Source organism: Rhopalosiphum maidis, chromosome 3 (genome assembly GCF_003676215.2).
Source record: "Rhopalosiphum maidis isolate BTI-1 chromosome 3, ASM367621v3, whole genome shotgun sequence".
Lineage (NCBI taxonomy): Eukaryota > Metazoa > Arthropoda > Insecta > Hemiptera > Aphididae > Rhopalosiphum > Rhopalosiphum maidis.
Window position 1 is genome coordinate 22,552,649 of NC_040879.1, and position 19,283 is coordinate 22,571,931.

Here is a 19,283-nt window from a genome sequence, read left to right on the forward strand (position 1 = left end):
TCATGCAGTTACATTTACGAATTTGAGTGTTTGATTAGTTTGTACGAACGACAACAAACGTGCTAAAAGACCAGCATCACATAACTCCAATCGTGGTATAGATACTTTTGCTACCGGTGCTATCCTTGATTTGCCCATTAGTAGGTGACAATACGGTTCTTCGTTCTCGATTGTTAGACGTAAATACACTGCGGCAGCATAAGCTGCTTCCCAGCTGACACTAAAACCATGAAGTTCATACGAGGCGTGTGGATGGGTGATATGTCGGTTAATTTGTAAGGTCGCTAGTACTGGTACTCTTGGTGATATTTTAGCCACGCAGCTACTGCCTCTTCTGGTAGTGGTTCATCCCAGCTCACTTTCATCAGCCACAGATATTTCATTAGTCTTTTTAGATCGGTCATTACTGGAGACAGAAGACCAAGAGGATCGTAAATCCTCGCAACCTCTGACAACACAGCCCGCTTACTATATTTCACTGGATTGGGCTGATATTGGTAACTGAGTGTGTCATTTTTGGGTTCCAATTTAGTCCAAGAATTTTTGTATATTCCGACCCAGAAAATGCAACTGGTTGTGATTGCCGGTGCTCTCATGGCACTTGTTGTAGTAGGTGATTGAAATTACTGGACTGCTTGCGCAGTTTAAATTTACCCTTGGAAAAACATTTATTAGCCTTTTCTGAAGTTCAATAGCTGTGTCTTCGTTTTCGGCACCGGTGACTACATCGTCGACGTACAAATCGTGCAATACAATATTTTGCACCGGTTTATCGTTCGCAGCTTCGTCTTCTACTAATTGCTGCAAGGTTCGAATAGCGAGGAATGAAAACGATTTTTGTCCAAACATTTAAGTGTTTATTTGATATTCATCCACGGGTTCCTCCAAAGAAAAGCGATTTAACAATCGTTGATAAGGTCGATGTTTTTCTGTGACTACCACTTGACGGAACATCTGCTTTATGTCTGTTGTAAATACCACAGGGTGCAATCGAAAACGTAACAAAATGGCTGGTAAGTCCTGTTGAAGTTTTTAACCGCAGAAGAGTTTATCGTTTAGTGAACAACCTGAGGTGGTCTTTGCGGATGCATCGAACACTATCCTCATTTTTGTGGTGGCACTCTCTGGTCTCAGAACCGTTTGGTGAGGAATATAATAAGCGTTGTCCTCTTTACTTGGGTTTACGGCCACTCTAGACATGTGGCCCGAATCCAAATAGTCTTTCATGGCGTTATTGTAATCACTATGCAGTTCTGGTGATTTTCCAAACCGGTTTTCTAACTGACGTAAGCGATTCAAGCCTACCTCTTTGGATTTCCCTAGAGATGGCGGATATTATGTAAACGGTAAATGCACTACGTATCGTCCGTCTGGTTGACGCGTGGTACTTGAACGATATATTTCTCCGCATTCCAAATCTCCAGTGTTACTTTTAACAACGGTTGGTATATCATCGATTTCTAAAAATCGCTGCAGGGATCGTTCGATTGAATCTGTGGTTGCACATAGTTATAATTTGGTTTTTCGGTGCTGTGGACATTTTTCCCATGAGGACCCATCCAAAAACTGTAGATAAGGCTATTGGCAGACCCGCCTCATCCTCCTTTTTATCTCCCAATAGAAGGTATGGGAAAATATCTGCACCCAGCAATACATCGATCGGTATAGCTTGAGTGTACTTCGGGTCGGCTAACTTCAAACCACCAGTATGAGGCCACATTTTTTCCGACATACGTTCCAACAGTACGGAACCGGTTATACGTTGTAAAATTAGAACATCAACGTTAAAATGTGGGCTGTCACCACCGACCGGTCGTATATTCACGTTAGTGCTTCCTCTCACCATTGGAACTTGAGTACCAAACAAAGCCTGCACGGTAATATCACATTTTCTTCGTGTTAAACCCAGATATTTTACGCATCGCTCAGTTATGAAACTACTTTAGCTCGCACTATCTAGCAGAGCTCTCACTTTAACGGTCTCTCCATTCTCACTTTGAACAATTACGGAAGCAGTCGCTAACAAAACAGACGTACGAAGACCTTTTGTCTCACATGCCGCAACAGTGACATGTGCGGAGATAACTGAATTTACCGCTTCAAGGAGATGGAGTAAGGAATGATGTCGTCCACTACATTCAGAACACTTCCTGGGATTTTTACATTCACTAACCAAGCGTCCACTAAAACAGTTAAAACACCGCGCTTCAAATCCTTAATAATTTGATAGCATTCAGTTGGCGTTTTCTCCTCGAACTGTAGACAATGTATGAGCAAGTTTCCCAGTTAGTTTTTGCATACTTGGCAGGTAAATGACTTTTTCTCCGATTGTTCTGGTGTGGATTTCCCTGCCTGATGACTACTAAACAAGACGGTTGTGTTTCCTAGTTAGTAATTTTTGATTGCCGGTTTGGTTCTTTCTTGTCGCAAATTTGCAATACTTGGTTAAATAAGTTATAAAATCTGCCACGGTAGGATCCTCAGTTGTATCCACCAACAATTCCCATTGAGATAAAAAATCTGTAGATCTTAAGATTGGTCCACTGTGTATGATATATTAGATAGCGCACCGATTGACTCGATAATAATATCAAGTAGTTGTCTGATAGAGTTTCCATCACTAATAAACGCTTTTGGAGCCATAACAACTCTTCAATATGGTGTCCGGCTATAACTAGGCGATTTGAATACCATACAGTTAATTGTGATAAGGCGAGTTCATAGTTACTTTCTTAAGTAGGAAAGGCGATTATCGCCGATCAGGATCGAAGTGGGCGGCCGGTGACGGTAACTGATGAGACCCATAAACAAAAAGTCGATGATTTGGTCAGGGGAAATCGGAGGATTAAACAATCAGAAATAGCAGTAGCATTAGGAATATCTAAAGAACGAGTCCAGCATATTCTTCGTGAACTTGAATATCGAAAAATATGCGCGAGGTGGGTGCTAACAGAAAAAATGAAGCAAGACCGCGTAGACATTTGCCACAAACTTATTCTGCGTTATGATAGTGAAAAAGAAAATTTTTTGAATATTATTGTTACCGGAGATGAATCTTGGGTACATCATTATGACCCAGAGAACTAAAGGCAGTCAATGGAGTTTCGACATAAGACATCACAGTGCCCAAAGAAGTTTAAAGTTCAAGCATCAGTTGGGAAAGTCATGTTGACTGTGTTTTGGGATTCAAAAGGTGTCATCCACACAGAATATTTAGAGAAAGGATCAACAGTAAATTCAATACGATACATAAAGACACTAAAAAGTCTAAAAAAAAGGATTAAGCGTATCAGACCAAATTTAACCCAACTTTTGCTTCATCACGACAATGCAAGACCTCATTGTAGCCGTACCACAATCACAGCAATTGAATCACTCGGGTTTCAAGTTATTTCACATCCACTCTACAACCCGAATTTGGCCCCATGCGATTTTTTTCTGTTTCCTAAACTTAAAGAACATCTCAAGGGTAAAAAATTCAATTCTGACGAGGAAGTTAAATCTGAAGTTAAACGATGGTTCAATGCTCAAGCTGAAGAATTTTATTTGGATGGCATTTCTAAACTAGTAAATCGTTGGCAAAAATGTATCGCCCTAGAAGGTAATTATGTTGAAAAATAATAGTATGTAAATAAAAATCATTTAATTTACTATACACTTGTTTTTAATTCATTATTCTATGCACAATAGTTTTAAGACTACGCGTTAAGAGGCATTATTTATTAGCCCGCCTTCGTATAAGAATAATAACTTAAGAATACATATAGCAAAACAAATAATTTGCATTTTGTACTATTTTAAGATAAATAGTAGTTCTACTAAAAATCTATTTAAATCTAAATTAACTAAAAATAAACAAATCATACAAAAATATTTTTTGCCTCTAGATAATATTGAAAAACTTATCCTTTTTTCAGGCGTCAAATTTATTTAGCTAATAATTATACATCACAATAAATAAACATTGGTACAGCAAAATTATAATAACAAAATAATTAAATTTTTTTTTTCATTATCAATTTAATTTCTTCTTTCGTTTAATTTATTTATTATCTTTTGAATTATTTTTTATATTTTGCCGATCGTTGAAGACTCGCCACTTTGGAACTAGAAATAAAATTAAAAAATATAAAACAATTTTTTATTTTTAAATCACAAAAAATAAACATGTATGCATAATTCACTTCAATATAATAAGTATTAAATTAGATGTAATTATGATTTAGTTTAAAAAATAATTTTGTTCAATACCAAAAAAAAAAAAAAAAAAATAATAACTGTTGATAAAAATAATTAAATTAGATTTTATGTTACTTACATTCTTTCATTAATATTTATTTTATTATTATATTTGGTATCCAAAAATAATGAGACTAATAATGTTTCAGAATCATCCTAAAAAAGATTTAAAATTAAAAAATAAAATAAAACAAAGAAAATTATTTTGGATAATTACTTCGGGAATTGGTGGATGAACCTGTGCTTCAAGCACTTGATGCTCAACCATATCAGCAAAGGATTCACTTATTTCACGTGAATAATTGTAGTCCATACATGCATATAAGCCACAGTGTACTGCCTGAGCAGAATATGCGCTAAATTTTGATTGTAAAAGTCTTATATTAATTTTTGGTACTATTTCAATTGATCCATAATCGACAAAAAACAACTAAAAAAAGATTAAATTGTGGTCAATTTTGTTTTAAAATAAAATAATGAATCAATATTTTAAGAATTATAGTTTAATATTTATCTTGTAATGTTAAGTAAATAAATATCTTGTATAAATATATAAATATAACAATAAATAATTCATAGATAATACAGTCAATTTCGCTTATTATGATGCCGTATGTAACAATATTTCGGGTAAAACGATTCCAATGTATTTGGTTGGTTTTATGTTATGTGTAGTACTTGTACTTTTATTCGTATATAACAATAATCCAGATATAGCGATGTTATATTGAAACGAAAATTGGTTTTTATAATTTTCTATAGCAATTAATAATACATGTAGTACATTTTATTTCGTGATGCTCTTTTGACAAACGAAGAAGAAATTGTCAAGTCTATTTTTAATATTTAACATAAATGATGATGAAAGTGAACAAGCTGACAAAGAGATCGAAAAAATCGTGTTTAAAGTATTATTTATTTTGGAAATGTATTTTCATATTGATCAAGTACGTACTTTTATTTCGGTAAACAGTGATATAAATACGCCAGAAGTATCAATGATATTAAACAACTTTTTATAATACGGATATAACGAAATTCGGTTATAATAATCAGATTCCCTAGGTCCCTTAAAGATCGTTTTAAGCAAATTTGACTGTATTTTTATTAACTAAAAATTAAAATAAAATTATATGTATTCAAAATCTGTAATTACTTTCACATTTTTTTCATCAACTATTTTTAAAACTTTAGCCCTATGCCACAAGTTGGTATCTTTAGTATATGAAATACATGCCAATTCTGGAAGAATCAATTTTGGTAAAACCTTATACTTTTCTTCGTTGTCATTATAAAACTCTCTACACAAATTACATAATTACAATGTTAAGATCAAAGCCATAAATTAAATTTAAGAAAAAACCAACTGCAATTTGTCCATAAAATTATTCAGAATATCTACTTCTTCTGCTAATTGAATATAAAATGAACTTGGGTTATAGATTTCAGTAACAATGACATTTGTTAACTTCAAATCATTAAATTTAATCCTGTAATATTTAAATCTTCCATTACAGATATCTTGGCTTGAGTAATCCAATAGAAAATCATTACCCTAAATTTAACAAAAATGGAGTAATGGATTAAATAATATGTTTTGTTAATATAACAATATTAATTAAATACAGTAAAAACTGATTTATATAGAATATATTTCAATCAGTTTTCAAAATTTTACAATTTTTCATCAACATTATTAGAAAACTATTAAACAATTTACTTTTTTGTAAAATGAAAAAACCAATCAATATTTATTTAATAAATATAAACAAACAATTTCATTACATACTGGTAATGCAAGAGCAGTATTTTCATAAAAGTCAATTGGATTTATTGTTTTTGATAATTTTGTATAGGCAAAAGGATCTACTGTATACAGCACATCATTTTTTATTTTTACCATTTTGCTTAAAGATTCAAACATATGTTTTTCAGAAGAGTAGCCATAATTTAATGGTTCATAAGATCGGCCATATTTTGTCTAAAAAAATAAATAAATAATTAAAAATACAACTAAAATATTGGCTGTAACCGAATATTATTAATATTATGTATTACACGATATAATGTCATAATTTTGTCAAGTTTAACACCAGTTCTATTCTCATCAAAAAACTGTGAAAGATTGCTTAATATAGTTTTCGGAATATTTGTATAAAACAATGATGGATCTAAAAATGATATTTTATTTTTAATAAATATATTATAGGTAGTATTATGTTTTTTATTGTGTGACACAAGCGTATTTACCATATAAACCATTTAGATTATTTTCTAGTTCAGTCCTTACACGAGCTTCAAATAGAATATATTCATTGCCATCTTCAGTTAATTTTACATGAAATATAGATGGTAACTTGTATGCCATATCTTTTATGCTGCTAAATCCATACTCAGAAAAATTAAAGTGACTGTTATACTCATTCTATAAAATAATTAACCAATACTTAGGATATTCAATAATAAAATGTAATCAAATTATTTAAAAAATGGAAAAATAAATAATAAGTAAAAATTAACCACCACGGGGTTAGAAAAATAAAAGTTTTAATTTATACATATTATCATGTTAATATGATACATTTCTACTGATAAGTAAAATCAAATTAATAACATTATAATATTAAGAAGTTCAAGTAATAATAATAAACATACATTCTGTGATACATTTTGTAATGCATACTTAAGCTAGATGTTATTAAGATGATGCTAAACCCCCATGTATTATCTTCGTCTTATAAATGTAAAACATAACAAATACTGTTTTGTGCTGGAAAGAACTGAGAAGGCTACTGTCCAAACTAAGAAATGCAATTTTCACCACATAAAAAGGACATTATCTATGAAATAACATTATTATTTTTCTGTTATTGGAACTATAAACAATAGTCGATTAAAAATAACTGATTTTGAAAAAGTAAATTTATTTTCGTATAAATGATATAAATGTTATTTCACAGATAATATTGTCATTTTTATGTGGTGAAAATTTCGTTTCTTAGTAGTTATGACTGCAGCTTTCTCGATAATTTCACGTGCAAAACAGGTTATGCTATTTATCACATTTACATATGCAGGTGTAACGTCTTTTTAATACAATATGTATTTCTAGTAAATGTTATTAATACCTAAAATAATAATATATTTTTGAAGATTTATAATTATTTAATCAAATACTTACGTAATAAACCTTCCAAAAATGTTTACTTAATATACCTTCTTCTTTGTGTTTACTTAAAAGATCACGAAGTTTAATTTTCATTGTGTTTGATATTCTGTTAGAGCCATATTTATCGTATGAATCTAAATGCTTTTCAGAACTGAAATGCAATAATATAAAAAAAAAACATTTAATATTACAATAGGTAATTGAAAACTCATATTGGAGAAATAAAAGTTAGTGTTTTGATAGAGTTAAAAAAATGTATACATCATAATCTATAAAGTTCCAGTATTGTGTAGGCTTAAACTATAGAAAAATATTAATCAAATGTATTATGTTTTTATATAAACATTTTAGTTTAAGGTTATAGATATATCAATTGTGTAAAAATAATGGAAGTAAATAAACATAAGAACAATTTGTAGATTTGTAAACTGTAATAGCCTATTAATAGGTTACTATGGTGTTTTGTTAAAAATAAAAAAATTAATCTGTACAATTACAATTATATAAAAAAAAATTCTTAAAGTAAATACATATTAAAACTCAAACTATAAACACAAATTCACATAAAATATATATTTAAAAATATTATTAAGATACTAATAAATTTCAATATTATATCAAATTTTTTGTTGTACAACAGATAATTTAAATGTATCAATCTTAAGATATTGTAGTAAAGTATGTGTTGCTTACTATGCTTGGCATGTTATATCATTAGTAGGATCTTTATACTTCTGACCATCATTTTTGTTTGAAGAAAGTGTTTTATTTGTGACTGCGGCATTATTAAATATTGCTTTAAAAAATAATAATAAATTAATAATTAATAATTCTAGAATTTTCTTAATTTTTTTTTTTGTTTTTCCAAATTATTTGTAAAACAATGGACATTTTACAGGAAAATGCTGTCACTTAAAGAATACATTTTCTACCAGAAACTATCCTCAAGATTGAAGCATTTATATTATTAAAAAAAATAAAGGATCTTTTATATACTATGAACTACATTATGTTCTGTAAATTATTTTTAAAATATTATCATTACTATATATTTTGATTCTAAACAAAGTACATGCACTTATTTTAAGTGTATATAAGATATACGCCCAGTCAAGTTATTGACTTATAACTATGTGCCTACAGCACAGATAGAAACTCCTGATGACTATAGATACTTTTATACTACTATATTATATATTTAATAACGATTGTGTAATAATAATACAATATATCAGTTGAAACTATCATTTTTGAATCTGCCTAGTTACAGTTAAGATAAAATAATAATTCATAGGGCTCTTAAAAATTCATAAAATTACCTATATATAACAGGTTCCCTTACCAAATTATAATTATTTTACAACTTACATGCAGTACTAAAGTTTTTTCTTAAAGTATATTTATGTTTGTACAATACACTATTTTCTTCTAGTCTTAAAATACTATTTGAACAGGACTGATCATCAGACTATAAAAAAACAAGATATATTTATATTTATTAGTACAGCGCCAATTGGAAATTTTAAAACAGTTAATCTAAACAAATAATTAGTTTAGAAGAACACCAAAAATTGTTCAACAAAAAATATGAGATGTAATGAAAAAATAAAAAAAAATAACTGAGATATGTATTGTTAAAAATCAAATTGTACATATTTATTAGTTGACACTTAGACTCTTAAGAGGACGCTATACCCGTATGTGTTGTCTCTGTTTCATACACGCGTAACATAGCTAAAACCTGTTTTGCGCGGGACAGTTTTACTCCCTCGATATTTTAATCAAAACAACCAAAATTATAAATCCCATTGGGAAGAACTTTACCTGTGACGTAGCGTTTTAATTTTTTTGATAACATGAATGCAATTTAAGTTATCGGTTTGAGAACTTTAGGTTTTTTCATTTAATTACTAAAAATTATTGGTTACCACTATCAAAAAAATTAAAACGCTACGTCACAGGTCAAGTTCTTCCCAATGGGATTTATAATTTTGGTAATTTTGATATAAATATCGAGGGAGTAAAGTTGTCCCGCGCAAAAGTTTTTAACTATGTTACGCGTGTATAAGACAGAGACAACACATGCGTGTATAGCGTCCTTTTACGCAGGACTTGTTTCATTATAGCCTATAAAAACCTAATTTTACTTACAGAAAACAAATATTACATATTTCGTAAATACAGTGTATACAGTATACACGGATAAAATTTATATAACTACTTATTATGCATCATAAAATATTATAATATAAATAGAATTAAATTGTCAATTTAAAGAACGTGGGACACTGATACGTTGGCAGTTGACACGCCACACTAAAAATAATATATATAAATAGGTCAATAGTTGGTTGTTGACAATCAGCTACGATCCTGGTATCTTTAATGTGTTATTGGATTTATTTTTCACTGTTAAATGATCTAAAAATAAACTGAAATTACTACATTTTCCGTAAATGTTGTTAGTCGGTAAATACAAGGTACAGCTAATAGAAGTATTGTGTGATTCATGAGATAATTAATTTATTATTATAGTTATATTACTACAGTCTACATTAGTGAAATCTAAAATCGAAATCGAAATTTGTTTTCATTTTATTTTATGAGTGAAAATTGACGACTGTGTAAACGTGTTCAGTTGTGTAAGCAGTTCAAGCTGAATTGGAAATTTTGAGAAGTATTGCAATTAAGCTTGATTTTACAACTGCTAATATATTTGAAAAATGTAAAGAAATTAAACATATTTTGGCATTAGCAAAAACAGTTTATAATCTAGCTCTTAACGCTCGCTCCAGTCAGTGTTGCAACAAAAAATGAGGGAACTTTTAGTAAACTTACTCATAAGAACCCACTTAAGGTATACAATCAGTGATTCCAAATTAAATTCATTGATGATCCTTGGTATAAAAAAACATATAGTGGATAAATTTAAATTGAGAAATATTATCAATGATTAGATATCTTTAAAAAATTGTAGAATACAATTATTGTAATATTTATATACAATATATATTTCTATTAATTATGATTAAAAAAATAATAGAATTTTAATTTTTAATTATAAATACCCAATTGTTTTATTATGTAAGAATACATTTAATTATGTAAATAGGTTATTACTTATTAGTTTTTATTAATTAAAAAATATTACCCTAGTATTGTGATATACCACATTTAAGATTCTTACATTATTAAGGCGAGTTGTGAGTACCTATTACATTTGATATGCTGATACTTGTTCATGTACTTATTAGAGAGCATTTTTATTTATTTTTATTTAAAAAGGAAAAAACATTTTAAATTCAGCATTTTAAATAGGTATTTTTTTGACACCTATAACAATAATACAATATTATGCATTTCATTATTCAAGGGGCAACATTTAGATTTTAATCTTGTTGTGGACCCTGGGATTTGTGTTAATCGTAAATGATTACTAGTGGGTGTGTGTGTGTATATGTATCTACTAGAGATCTAGAGATCTGCACGGGCCGATAATTTTCAGCCAAGTCCGGTAATTTTTTTGGAGATATCTCGAGTGCGTCCCGAATCATATGCAAAATGTTTTAATTTATTAAAAACTGAATGTTTTAAATTAAATTTATGTTGTTCTCCCGAATATATATTTGCGGATTTTGAATTATCTATTCATCTTGGCGCATTAAAAGTTTGGCCAACCATAATTATTAAAGGATGTCATTTCCATTTGGGGCAAGCATGGTAGTGTCACATTCAAAATTTGTGGTTGAGTAAAGATTATCGCGACCAAACAGAAATAGGATTATTTTTGAAAAATATACTTGGTTTACCATTATTGAATCAAGAAGATGTAGAAAACTGTATTATTGATGATTTTATATTTGAAATATAAAAAACTCAACGAATTTATGGATTATATTATAGAAAATTATATAGATTCTGGAGCAAAATTTCCTATTTCCATGTGGGCCAAAATGAATAGTAGTTCTAATAGAACAACAAATGCCTGTGAAAGCTTTCATTCCAAGTACAACTCATTATTTTATACACATCACTCAGACATATATACATTTTTGGAAATATTAAAAAAAAATCAAATTGATACTAAAATAGCAATCTGAACAGCCACACAAACAACAAAAAAACCAAAAGGAAGTACGTGCAAGAAAATTACATACATCGAAGACAATATAAAACAATTTAAAAATAATAAAATATCAAGATTCGATTTTGTCAAAAAAATGGCATTTAAACACCAGCCTATACAAATATATAATAATAACAAAACATTTTTCAATAAATTGTATGCTCACCTAAACTTAACGGCGTAAGCTTAAATAAATAATTAATAATAATAAAAATAAATAAATAATAATAATAACAAAAATAATATTTTTGGGGTGTAAGTCAGTTCACCTCCTCGTGGTACACCCTGGGTAATTCTAAATGAACTAGGACGCATTCAGGCTATGTAAAAAATATGACCTTTTTTTCTTGGGACGCACTCGGATGATACCTTATTCTTGACGTACTAGGAACATAAAAAATGGGTCATTTCGGGACGCACTCGGGAAACTCCCATTTTTTTTAAGTAAGCCCGTCCCGAATAGGTCAATTTTTTATGTTTTATTTTTATTTTTTAATATTGTATTTATAAACAATAACTATAATTTACTTATAAATTATAACAACCTATTTATAGTAAAAACATTTAATATAATTGATACATAAAAATATGTATATGCATATATACATGTTTAAAGTAAAAACACGACTACATACATTGAGTAAAAAAATTTAGTCGGCATTTTTCATATTATTCACTCCCCCTTGATTTGCATCTTCGGGACGGCCCTGCTCTTAAGTAAACAAATTATATACATTTTAATATATCATTAAAATCTACTTTAATTACATGATGTTTAGAATTAATAAAACAAATTAAAAGATATAAAGTTATCAATACAGTTAAATAATACAATTATCACATTACATACCAAATAGTAATTATTTCACACATACAACACCCAGATGCTTTGGGAGATGCTGCGATCTGTGCCTTGATTACGAACAAAGGCAGCATCTCACATAATCTATAAAAAGTAAAAACCATAAGACACACATAAACGTGTTAAGTCGCTCACCTAATTTTCACTCTATCATTGTACACTTTCTAAATTGATGTATCATTGTTCAAATTAAAATATTTTTTCTTGTAAATTATTAACTCCTAACATATCAACCAATTCAATAATCAAGAAAATAATTCTGAAGGTCAAATTCTACACAAATAACATCTGTATTCAATACGTCACACTTAGTTCTATTAAAACATATAATTATATATAAATGAAAACTTATTCCTGTACTGAAATATCATAATATTAAGTTATAATATTTAAGTAATGAGTTGAGGATATCAAATCGAACATGCTATATTAATATGCTTAAATATTACGCTCTCCCTTCTAACTACCACTGTAATATCAATGATGTACATGCTGCTTTGTTCAACTTATAGAACTTTTCAAATGGTCCTGACGGAATTCCTCCAAGATTGCTTTACAACTGTCATGACTACATAGTTAATTCATTCTCTTTAAGGGCTCTCTTAATTATTTCTCTTTCCCCCTTCTACTGAGACCTATTAAAAATTACGTACATAGTTTTCAAATTTAGTTTTCCCTAAATACCAAACACCAATAACAAAGGTTAGTACCTTAACGTTTGTTTAAATATTTTAAACTGGCGATTGAACATTGAGAACCAGAAAACCATATAAATAATTTGAGTGCAAGGCTTATCTACTAAGAAATGATAATTATCTTTAAAAAAAATTATATTTGAAATGTTATACAACTATTCAAAATAATAATAAAGAAAATGAAGACAATAAATAAACTAAAATAAATTGTGAGTACACAATTTAATTAAATAATAAAAAAAAAATTAATTAACAACACCCATTCATTTTAATAATTTATAAGTTAAAAAACCTACAAAATTATAAAGAACTTTCAATATTTTAACTATGTAATTCGATATAAATACAAGCAATAATTATTTACGTATAATACTAACTTTGTTATGTAAAGGTTTAGTAACCAACACTGCTGTTGATATTTTGTATGTATTTTCATTATTCTTTTGAGTTGTAACAGTGTTATTTTTTGATTTCAAATCATTTGAATCTACACAACAATAATGAAAATAATGATTAAATAACAATAACTTATGAAGAATTCAAAATTATTAGTTTTAACAGTTGTATATTGTTTGTATAATGAATTCTTTCATTAAAAAAATAATAATAGAATAATTATTATACTATGTATGTATTTATTGATAAATAGTTAGTTGCCTGATTTTTAAATTACCAAACTGAGAAATTTGGAAAATTTAAAACTAATTTTAAATTCTGAGCAATTCGATGATAATACTATTACGAGTATTATGAATCGCATATCACAATATATTACGTATACGTATTTATACGCCGAACGGCTGGATAACACGTATGTGGTATGTCGTAATCTGGTAGTAATTATAATTATTTATTATAATAGGTAATAAAATATAAATTTATTTATTTATAAAGTATTGTTATATAATAATATCATATATACTAAAAAAACAATATTAAAAATTATATAAATATTTTTAATAGTATCGCAATTGTTATCATTCTATAACCATTTGAAACCAGTGTCTCTTAAAGTGGACACTTCCGTAACTTTTCAATTTTGAAAAAAAAAATTTTTTTTATTTTAAACGAGTTATTTTTTTATAAAAATAAAAATTTATGTATAAAAAAGTCTGAGACTGAAAAGGGTAAGAGTTATAAGATTAGACTATCGACGATGATGATAACTTTCATGATGTAAAGCTGTACAGTTGTACAGTCGTATAGATTATAGATCTTTGAATTTTCAATTAATTTTTTTTTTTAAATTACAGTAAAAAATTATAAGTAGAGGATAAATTGAATACAAGTTACTCATCAGTAGAGTTAAAATGTTGATGAGTTTTGCTCAATAATGCTAAAAATTTGTTTCATTATAAGAAAATTATTTTTATATCTTAGGTATCAAAATTTAATAGGTTACTTATTAAAATGAAATATTATTAATAAAAATAAATTGTTTTATAGTCTAATTAGTTTCTTTATGTTTGTATAACAAAACAAAATTGCATATTAATTATTAAAATAACTATTTTTTTTAAACAATTTTTGATGTTTTGTTGTAACTAAAAATGAATAAACATAGAAAAGTACTCAAAACTACTCCTCTAACTGGAATATATCCACTGTTTTTGAGCTATTTATAGGCATTTAAAATATTCAATTTAATTAAATTTTTTTTTTATCAATGTCAAGGAAAATATTTTATGTTTAATCTAAAGCTTGAAAATGTAATATAATACTGCCCATAGTTTTTCTTATAGATATGTTAAAGTATTTTAATTACATAGACACAATTAACTTTTATAAACATTTGAAATTCAAATTTTGACTAAATTCTTCAAAATTATGAAAATTTTACAAGGTTTAACTATTAAATATATACAAATTTTTATAAGTAATTCATACTGGAACCAATAAATCTAAAAATGTATAAGCATAAGTACATTTTTTTTATAGATATTCTTAGTTCAAATTTTGACAAAATCACCTAACTATTTAAACTATAAATAACAAAATTAATTATATTGTTAATTTCAATCTTATAATATTTAAATGTCGATGAAATAACCAAATTCATAGTTTTTATCAAAATTTTTTTTTCCAAAATTATTATTTTGGACTATGTCGTACAAATTTTTTAATTGTATTTGACAATATTAGAAAGTTTTGATTGCATCTTAATAAAAGATAATAATCAATCCATATTATAATTTGTACTATTAATATTATATTATAAAACATACACTTAATATTTTATTTTTATTTTTTATATTTCTGAAATCCTCCAATAACTATGATAAAATAAGTGACATAAAGATACATATGTGAAATTAGAAGTATCGTGGTAGAACTGAGATACCTGACCATCCTATTTAGGTACAAATAACAAACTATTAACTGTTTTATCCATATTTTTTATATATTATGTTCATTGATTTTTTTTTAATGTATTAATTTTAACCTAACCTAGCAATTTGCCAGTAATTATTTAATTCTTAGAGACATGAGATCAAACTTTGATTAAATTGAAAAAAAAAATTTCTTGGTTGTTTATTTTAAAATACGAATGGCAAATTTGTAAATTTAAAATATTATTAAATTATATTATCTTCATTCTACCTAAAATAAATATATGTTCAAATTGAAATAGGCAGTGAATTATAATGAAAAAATAAAATATTAGTAATACTAGTGATAGGCATAATCGAGATTATGAAAAAAAAAATCAAGATATTTCGATTATGATAAAAATCAATCGAGTAATTCAATAATTTTGATACGAGCAAAATAATCAAATAATTTTTATTTGTGGAATATTTAATAAATTGTATTTGAAACTTCAAAGTAATATTAATAATTATAGGTATTAACTATTAATATAATATGGTTATTATTATTCCTAAAGTTAATTCAATTAAATAATAATTTAACAACATTACAAGTACACCAATAAATAATAAAGTAAAATTAAATTATGTATTTACTAAAATAATTATATTTCGAGTATTTTTTCAATTCTCTTAATTAGTAAAAATATTTAATTATTTTTATCAAATGAATACGTAAGCAATTTTACTTTCGAGAGATTCTCTCGATTACTAATTCGACTATGCCCAACACCAATACCTTAGGAAACATTTTAAACTAAAAAATAAAATTATTATCTCAAAATAAAAACCAACCTGTCTTGTACATAGTGACCAAGTTTTGAACTGCTAAATAAATAATTGTGAGTGCTTAACTTCAACAACAATATTATTTAAATATAGATTAAATTAGATAAAACTAATTAATATTATCACACTTTCTTCAGAGTTGTAATAAACCACATGGAAGAGTTTTATACACTGTGTGTATATATATATATATATATATATATAGAATGTCTCAGTAATCAAATATTAAAATCACTGTTGTCGATTAAATTATAATTTTATGCAAAAATTAATATTTTTAACTAACTTGATTATTTTAAATTTCAAATACAAAAACACGAAGATAAGATGCCGTCATTAACTCCTATACGTAAACTGACTTAATTACAATTATTACTACAGGTATACTGACACCAGAGCGCGCTTCCACTTCAATAATCTTCTGTAACTTATTGTATTATGTTATTATAATTATACATAGCTAAATTGTTGATCCGTTATAATCCTGAACTCTATAATATACATTCTTCAATATCCAAATTATTAAACATTAAACTAATTACTAGGTAATTTTTTATATAAATTCATACTTTGAAAAAGGTAGGCATTTTGTACCGTTACCGCTCTGCTGTATATAGGCGTCGAGTTGTTCACTGTTACGGATATATTAAGTTTATATGGTAGGATAATCATTATATTATACGAAAAACAATCTGTCAACTTTTATCACTAACTATAGGTATTCATGATAGTATATTATTTTATATTTTATATATTTATACCATATTATTATTGTCGTAAGACAACGTGAATCAGTTCGTAGGTATTATAAATTATAATATCTTAAAATTAATTCACATATTTTAGATTGTGAACTTAAATAATTCTAAATTGAAATTTGTCTTAAACAATATTCTTATATTAAAGTTTGTAGGTACATTTAAACATTATTAACATTAAATAAAAATTGAACTCTTCTTGATTGCATACAAAATAACTGAATAACATCATCTATAATCTTTTCTTTTTCTTTTTTAACAATGATTTTATGAATATACAATAGAGCTAATCCATTTAATCTATCTTCTGAGATTGAATTACGGATCCAGGTTTTTAACCTTTTTAATGAACTGTAAAATAATAATATCAGTTTTTTTTATCCTGGAAAATAAAACAATTTAATTTAGATTTGAAATAACTTTTATTATTTATAGAACATCTTAAGGTAAAAACTATAAAATTAAATTGTTTACTTTTATGGATTTTTTTATAATTACAATAATAATATAATTGAAAGACCTTTCAACACTGCAAGTGGTTGCTGGAAGTTAGCCATCATAGCACACATTAGTATAGAAGGAAGTAATTCGGTTTCCTTTAAAACATCAATGAAATCCATCGTATCTGACACTTCTTTTGAACTCCACATATTATACCATACTAAACCTTCCTCTACAATATTGTCCACAAATTCTCCATAAAATAATTTAATTCGATTGAGATGCTCAGTTATTTCCTCTCTTGAAAACTTTTTTAAACTTTTTGGATTTAGAGAAAATATGCAAAAAGCATCTTCATTTTTTTTTTTTTGAAACCGAAATGTTAAAAAATTATATTAATGAGTTTAAATTTGGAAGAAAAACTGACATTCTGTAGTAGTCAATTGATTTATTTGTAGGATAATTTGATCTTAAAATATGTTTTAAAGTATTTCTGGGTACCACAAATTCAATAACAACAACATCAGCATACTGTTTAATATCTTTTATCAAAATGTTAAAAACCTGTTCATTACTACTTCTATCAATTGAAATAATATCAGTCAACTTTTGTACATGCTTGTGTACTGAAAATAAACTAATATATACTTATATTAATAGGTAAAAATATACCTGTTAGTAGTACCTTGTAGTTTGTTAGTGACTGGTTCATTAATAGCTGAAGATTTTGCAATTACCCTTAAACAAACTAAAAACTGTAGAGCAGTTATTGAATTAAAAATATATACTGTGATTTAACTGATATATTCTTATTACCATTAATTTTAAGATAATTAAGAGCTTCAACAATATCAATATACTTTTCATAGAACTTCCTCAAAGCCTTGTGGGATTCTGACCATCTTGTTAAACACAATTTTGTCAAACCTGGAGCAACTGAACTTTTAAGTGAACTTTCTTTAAAAAAAATTGTTTCTTTAATAATTGCGATTGTATTCCTAATTTCTAGAATAGAATTTAATTCATTCAGAACTAAATTTAATTTATAACTTGAACAATGTATATTGCTTTATTACACTTATCAGTTATCTTGAATTCGTTTTTGTACCCCACTAATATGACCAGACATAGTGCTGGCACCATCATATCCTTGACCAATTAATTAATTTAAATCTAATCCCCAATCAAGCAATGACTTAATAATAATATTTGAAATATTTTCTGCATCTAATTTATTAAGTGCTATAAATCCAAGAAAATCTTCTCTCATAGTTAGAGATTGATTTCCTATAAATGTATACCTTATACTGACATTTGTTCTGCTCCACATATATCCATTGTTTCATTAGCAAGGATAGAATAACATTCAGCTTTTTTAATTTGATCCAAAATTATATTTGAAATAATAGACCCAAAAATATTAACAAATTCATTTTGAATATGATGTGATAAATAAGTTGCATTCTTTGGAGCATTTTTAAAATGATCTTCTAAAATATTATCACCACATTCTACTCTAAACTTCAACAAATCATTAAACAATACAGAATCGTCAGAATGACCTCTTAATGGTTAGCCATGTGTCCCAAGAAAAAATATTGATGAAACTATTGACTTTAGCTTTAATTTATTAGTATCTGTCATTCATTTAAATGATTTATCAATCATTTGATGAACATTTGTTGTTTTGTTTAACATAACATAAATAAAATCTTTGGATTTTAATGTTGAACACTTGTGCCGTTCACTATTTAAATGAACTTTTGCTTGCTCATGAAATTTTTTATCGTTACAAAAAATGTTTTTTATAAATACTCCTTTGAAACTACCTCTTT

At 27.1% G+C, this 19,283-nt stretch overlaps 3 protein-coding genes across 3 annotated transcripts; 1 reads left to right on the forward strand and 2 right to left on the reverse strand.

The window, feature by feature from the left end:
- LOC113557831 lies at positions 1-596 on the reverse strand. The gene is made up of 2 exons (XM_026963374.1): positions 292-596; positions 1-220 (listed from the first exon to the last, which is right to left on the reverse strand). The coding sequence occupies exons 1-2, from the start codon at positions 594-596 to the stop codon at positions 1-3; spliced, it is 525 nt and encodes a 174-aa protein (XP_026819175.1).
- A 1,669-nt stretch (positions 597-2,265) lies between these two features.
- Positions 2,266-3,087, forward strand: LOC113557832. Its single transcript, XM_026963375.1, has 2 exons — positions 2,266-2,308; positions 2,741-3,087. The coding sequence occupies exons 1-2, from the start codon at positions 2,266-2,268 to the stop codon at positions 3,085-3,087; spliced, it is 390 nt and encodes a 129-aa protein (XP_026819176.1).
- Positions 3,088-3,907: 820 nt separating this feature from the next.
- LOC113558539 lies at positions 3,908-16,387 on the reverse strand. Its single transcript, XM_026964026.1, has 13 exons — positions 16,256-16,387; positions 13,469-13,578; positions 8,777-8,876; positions 8,102-8,204; positions 7,421-7,559; positions 6,490-6,664; positions 6,298-6,410; positions 6,029-6,220; positions 5,607-5,794; positions 5,396-5,540; positions 4,457-4,669; positions 4,319-4,395; positions 3,908-4,107 (listed from the first exon to the last, which is right to left on the reverse strand). The coding sequence occupies exons 1-13, from the start codon at positions 16,266-16,268 to the stop codon at positions 4,062-4,064; spliced, it is 1,614 nt and encodes a 537-aa protein (XP_026819827.1). The 5' UTR covers positions 16,269-16,387; the 3' UTR covers positions 3,908-4,061.
- Positions 16,388-19,283: the final 2,896 nt, after the last annotated feature.

What these genes read in the sequence shown, in the direction of transcription:
- LOC113557832 (XM_026963375.1), top strand. Translation starts at nt 2,266, where the DNA reads ATGTATGAGCAAGTTTCCCAGTTAGTTTTTGCATACTTGGCAG. An exon ending in AGTTTTTGCATACTTGGCAG is followed by an intron (nt 2,309 to 2,740) that starts GTAAATGACTTT and finishes TTTCTTAAGTAG; the next exon opens with GAAAGGCGATTATCGCCGAT.
- LOC113558539 (XM_026964026.1), bottom strand. An exon ending in ATACTGCTCTTGCATTACCA is followed by an intron (nt 5,795 to 6,028) that starts GTATGTAATGAA and finishes TGTTAAATTTAG; the next exon opens with GGTAATGATTTTCTATTGGA. An exon ending in ATAAATATTAATGAAAGAAT is followed by an intron (nt 4,108 to 4,318) that starts GTAAGTAACATA and finishes TTTTATTTCTAG; the next exon opens with TTCCAAAGTGGCGAGTCTTC.
- LOC113557831 (XM_026963374.1), bottom strand. Translation starts at nt 596, where the DNA reads ATGAGAGCACCGGCAATCACAACCAGTTGCATTTTCTGGGTCGGAATA. An exon ending in AAATATCACCAAGAGTACCA is followed by an intron (nt 221 to 291) that starts GTACTAGCGACC and finishes TCATGGTTTTAG; the next exon opens with TGTCAGCTGGGAAGCAGCTT.